At 49.3% G+C, this 3,915-nt stretch overlaps 1 protein-coding gene across 1 annotated transcript; it reads left to right on the forward strand.

The window, feature by feature from the left end:
- The first annotated feature begins 520 nt into the window (after window positions 1–520).
- Window positions 521–3,624, forward strand: SRGN (serglycin). The gene is made up of 3 exons (XM_054071855.1): window positions 521–679; window positions 2,523–2,670; window positions 3,272–3,624. The coding sequence occupies exons 1-3, from the start codon at window positions 589–591 to the stop codon at window positions 3,486–3,488; spliced, it is 456 nt and encodes a 151-aa protein (XP_053927830.1). The 5' UTR covers window positions 521–588; the 3' UTR covers window positions 3,489–3,624.
- The last annotated feature ends 291 nt before the right edge of the window (window positions 3,625–3,915 follow it).

The raw sequence follows: 3,915 nt of genomic DNA on the forward strand, positions 1-3,915 counted from the left end.
TGCTTTCAAAAAAAAAAAAACCAACCCCAAAAAAAGAGTCCTCAGCTACTTCACATTTGTGAAAGATTATTTCCCAGCCAGTGAAACCTGCACCGACTGCAGGCAGGCAGCTCCTCACCCTCCCAGTGTACTGACACGGGCTCGAGGCAGGGAAACCCACTGCTGGTGCCAATGCCAAAACACAGCTGGTTGAAAATTGGAGGATGTGAAGTGTTGCTTTTTCTCTCTGGAGAAGACAGCGAACACCCTGGATCCCTCTGAGCATCGGGCAGGCACTGGGCGGTACACGTGCCTGGACCACACGCCCTCAGTCGAGCTGATTGTTCCTAGATTTGCTTTTCTCCTCCGGCAAAACTGTGAAGTGAAGGCAGTAGGGATCTCTTCTTATTTTTTTTCACGGTGATGAAGGCTGGGAGGCCAGAGCACTGGGCTTTTCTGTACATGTCTCACCCCCGTCAGCCAGGAAGCAGTGACGCAGGTTATGGGTTGGGTTTGAGGTTTTGGAAACCTTTTCTAAAAGTCGATCTCCTCGCCCCGTCATATTTCTGAAGTGTGAAGCCGTGGTGAAGGCTGGTGGCGAGCAGGGGGATGCCGGCCAAAATGCAGCTCCTTATCAGATGTAATGGGAGGATTTTCCTGGCTATTTGTTTAATCCTCTTTGTGGGATACACAGCACAAGGTAAAACAGGGTGGTTGTTCTCTCTATAATCCGCTTTCTGGGCTATGCAGTCTAGGCAGCCTCCGAATTTTTCAAACCAAGTTTCTTCTAGGGGTAATGAGACCTGCTTAGAAAGCCTGTGTTGCTAATATTTTGTTTTCTGGAGGGGGAATGGTAAGAAAAGGTGCTTTTTGCTAGCAGAGCCTTTCTGTGTCCCTTTCCCAGCCCCCGTGAGAGAAAGACCTCAAAAAATAAGTTGCTGCATGTGGGTCTGTTTTCAATACATGTATTTTAATGTATTTTTTTTGATTGTCCCTCTCATAACAGTCCAGTTCTGAACTGTTATTCAGTTATGTAGTTACAGACAAAGTATGTAATAGTCCTGTGTCATAATTACCATGGTCCGCTTTCTTGGCAGGGAAGGAAAGGCAATCAGTTTTAAGTATGAAGAAATTAAACGGTTTATTTGGTACAGAGAAATTGCAACATGCAGCACTAAAGCACCTAAAAGGAAATGTTGATTCATGATGAGTTGTTTCTTGCGTGAGAGAATTGCTTTTCAAGCATGTAGAGTATAATTTGCCCCCAAACCAAGGCTGTGATAGTGATAGGCTTTCATCATGTATCTCTTGCTTGGAGGCTGATCTTTGAGAGCATATGGCCTGCTTTTTGTATGTTATTTATCTGCAAATTATTGAGCTGCAGTTGTTTGTTTTGATGCCCCTGTTATTATTAAAACCTTAATCTTTCACTAGAGAAAAAAAAACAGGTAAGAAAAAGGAATAATATGCTGTAAGAGTAGCGGGAAATGATACCCGTGAGATCTTTTTTTCTCTTACGGAAGAGTGTAAGAGGTAGCTGAAACTCATCTAGTACATTATGGAAATATAGAGGGCAATAGAGAAGTGTAATCACAGGAGGGTATTCCCCAGAAACCAAGAAAATATAGATAAAGTGCCAAGAGGGGGAGGATGCACCAGGAGACTTCAGAACAAATTAATTACATGAGACCAAAGGAAGGATAAAATGCCGCTGTTTTTATCATTACTTTGTAATCCTTCTTTTCTCCTTTTGGTATTATTTGAAGACCTGCTTTTCAGTGACAGCCCTGATCAGGCACTGGGGGCCACCAGTACCAAAATGGTGGGTTTACATAACCCTGGGAGGTGTCTAGGAGACGCCTGAACTGTCTCTACTTCTACGTAATCCCCCAATCTGCTCCCACAGCCGGCAGCTCTTGGCACACCTTGAGTCTCCAAAGTGCCCACCAAAACTTATCTCATCAAACTCAGAAGTGCTGAGCTGAGATGGGCAAAGCCAAAGCGTGGTTGGCCCTGAGCTTTGCTGGAGCCAACAGAGAAAGGGAGGACACAGCAGCGAACTCTCTGCTGGGGTGGCTTGTCCCCCAAAGATCTTGAGATACCTCCACCAGCTTTGAGGAAAGCTGCAGGTGGCCGAGCCCATGGGTTCCCTGGGAATGTGCTGTGCCCAAAGCTGGGGATGAGCCCTGCCGTAATGTCAGCGTGACATGGTGGTTTCCCCTGGGGTTTCCATTTCTAATTCCTGTGGACATCCTGGTGATGTGTGCGAGACGTGCCCGAGGTTTCTGAGAGCAGGGAGGTTGCTTAGGGGTATCAGTAGCTGTTTAAAAAAAAAATCTGCAAGGTTAGTTTGCTTTTAAGCAGTTGAACAATCAAAGAATCGCAGACTTGTTTAGGTTGGAAGGGACCTTAAAGATTATCCAGTTCCAATTAGGGCCACACAAATAACTTTCTTCTGCTCCTTTAAGCTTTACTAAGTGCTTGTAAAGTTAATAGTTCCTAGTGCGTAGTCCCGGTCAATAATGCAAGGTTGATTTGGTCAGGTGCCCCGGTGCAGAAGGCAAGGTACCAGCGAGTGAGGTGCCGGCCCGACGCCTGGTCTGCCAACTGCATTGAGGAGAAGGGGCCCTGGTTCTACATGCCCACTGGCGGAGCCAACAGGATCCTTCCTCCCATGGTAGACCCGTCCCTGTAAGTTCATTTGCTGCATGTTCCTCATTGATACTGGTGCCTAAAAGCATGTTCGTCATTGATGCTGGCGCCCAGAAACGTCCAGTATCTCTGTCTCAGTGGTCCTGTCACAGAGTGGTCACCCATGGCTTTGCTGTGTTCCTTTCATAGAATCATAGAATCATAGAATTACCAGGTTGGAAAAGACCTCTTGGATCATGGAGTCCAACCATTCCCACGTGCCACTAAACCATGTCCCTGAGCACCTCATCTACCCGTCTTTTAAATCCCTCCAGGGATGGGGACTGCACCACCTCCCTGGGCAGCCTCTGCCAGTGCCCCATGACCCTTTCCATGAAATTTTTTTTCCGATATCCAGTCTGACCCTCCCCTGGCACAGCTTGAGGCCACTCCCCCTTGTCCTGTCCCCTGTCACTTGGGAGAAGAGCCCAGCTCCCTCCTCTCCACAACCTCCTTTCAGGCAGCTGTAGAGAGCAATAAGGTCTCCCCTCAGCCTCCTCCAGGCTAAACAACCCCAGCTCCCTCAGCCGCTCCTTGTAAAATGACTTTCCGAGGCAATAAACTAATCGATTTGCAATGAGCCATCTTTGCTCTGTTTCAGGATGAAGAGATACCAGGAGCTGCAGGGCATGTTCCCGCTCTCGAACGAGGAGTCCGGCTCTGGGTTTGACACCGCAGTGGAAATGGAGCCAGACATGGAGCCCGACATGGGGTCGGGGCTTGGCAATGACCTCTCCAAGCCAAAGCTGCCTGTGTTGCTGGGCCTGCGAGGCGGGAAGCTGAAGCAGGAGCTGACAGAGGAGGACTTGCTGCTGTAGATCTCCTGGTGCCGGCCGTGGCCTCGCTTGCCTCCCACACCCCTTCCCGCTGCCTGGCCCAACGCAGTTGCCACCCAGCGGTTTTAAACCAGCCCCAAATCAATAAAAACTCTGCCTTAAAAATCTTTATTGCTATAAAAAAAGGCCTCTTTGCCTGGTCTGACCTCGCCCTTTGCTTTCTGCGCGTGGGGCTGCCATCCCAGCTGTGGGAGAGCAGGTTTGAGCTGGAAGGGGCCCTCCAGGCCCAGATGCTGTCCCTGCACAGGGCACCTCAGCGTCTCCCCTGGTCTCTCAGGGCATAGTCCAAGCACTTCCGGGATGCGGTCAGGCTTGGTTCTTCCTGGAGAGCTGTGCCAGTGCCCCAACACCCTCCGCAAGGACTGAAGAGCCAAACTAACCCTCCTCCCGCCGGAGCTGCGCGGATCAT

The sequence above is a fragment of the Cuculus canorus genome, chromosome 7, assembly GCF_017976375.1.
Source record: "Cuculus canorus isolate bCucCan1 chromosome 7, bCucCan1.pri, whole genome shotgun sequence".
Classification (NCBI taxonomy): domain Eukaryota; kingdom Metazoa; phylum Chordata; class Aves; order Cuculiformes; family Cuculidae; genus Cuculus; species Cuculus canorus.

Excerpts from the sequence above, each read along its gene's own strand:
- SRGN (XM_054071855.1), top strand. The coding sequence starts at position 589 with ATGCCGGCCAAAATGCAGCTCCTTATCAGATGTAATGGGAGGATTTTC. Across the intron at positions 680-2,522 it reads TGTGGGATACACAGCACAAG|GTGCCCCGGTGCAGAAGGCA; the intron begins GTAAAACAGGGT and ends TGATTTGGTCAG. Across the intron at positions 2,671-3,271 it reads CCCATGGTAGACCCGTCCCT|GATGAAGAGATACCAGGAGC; the intron begins GTAAGTTCATTT and ends GCTCTGTTTCAG.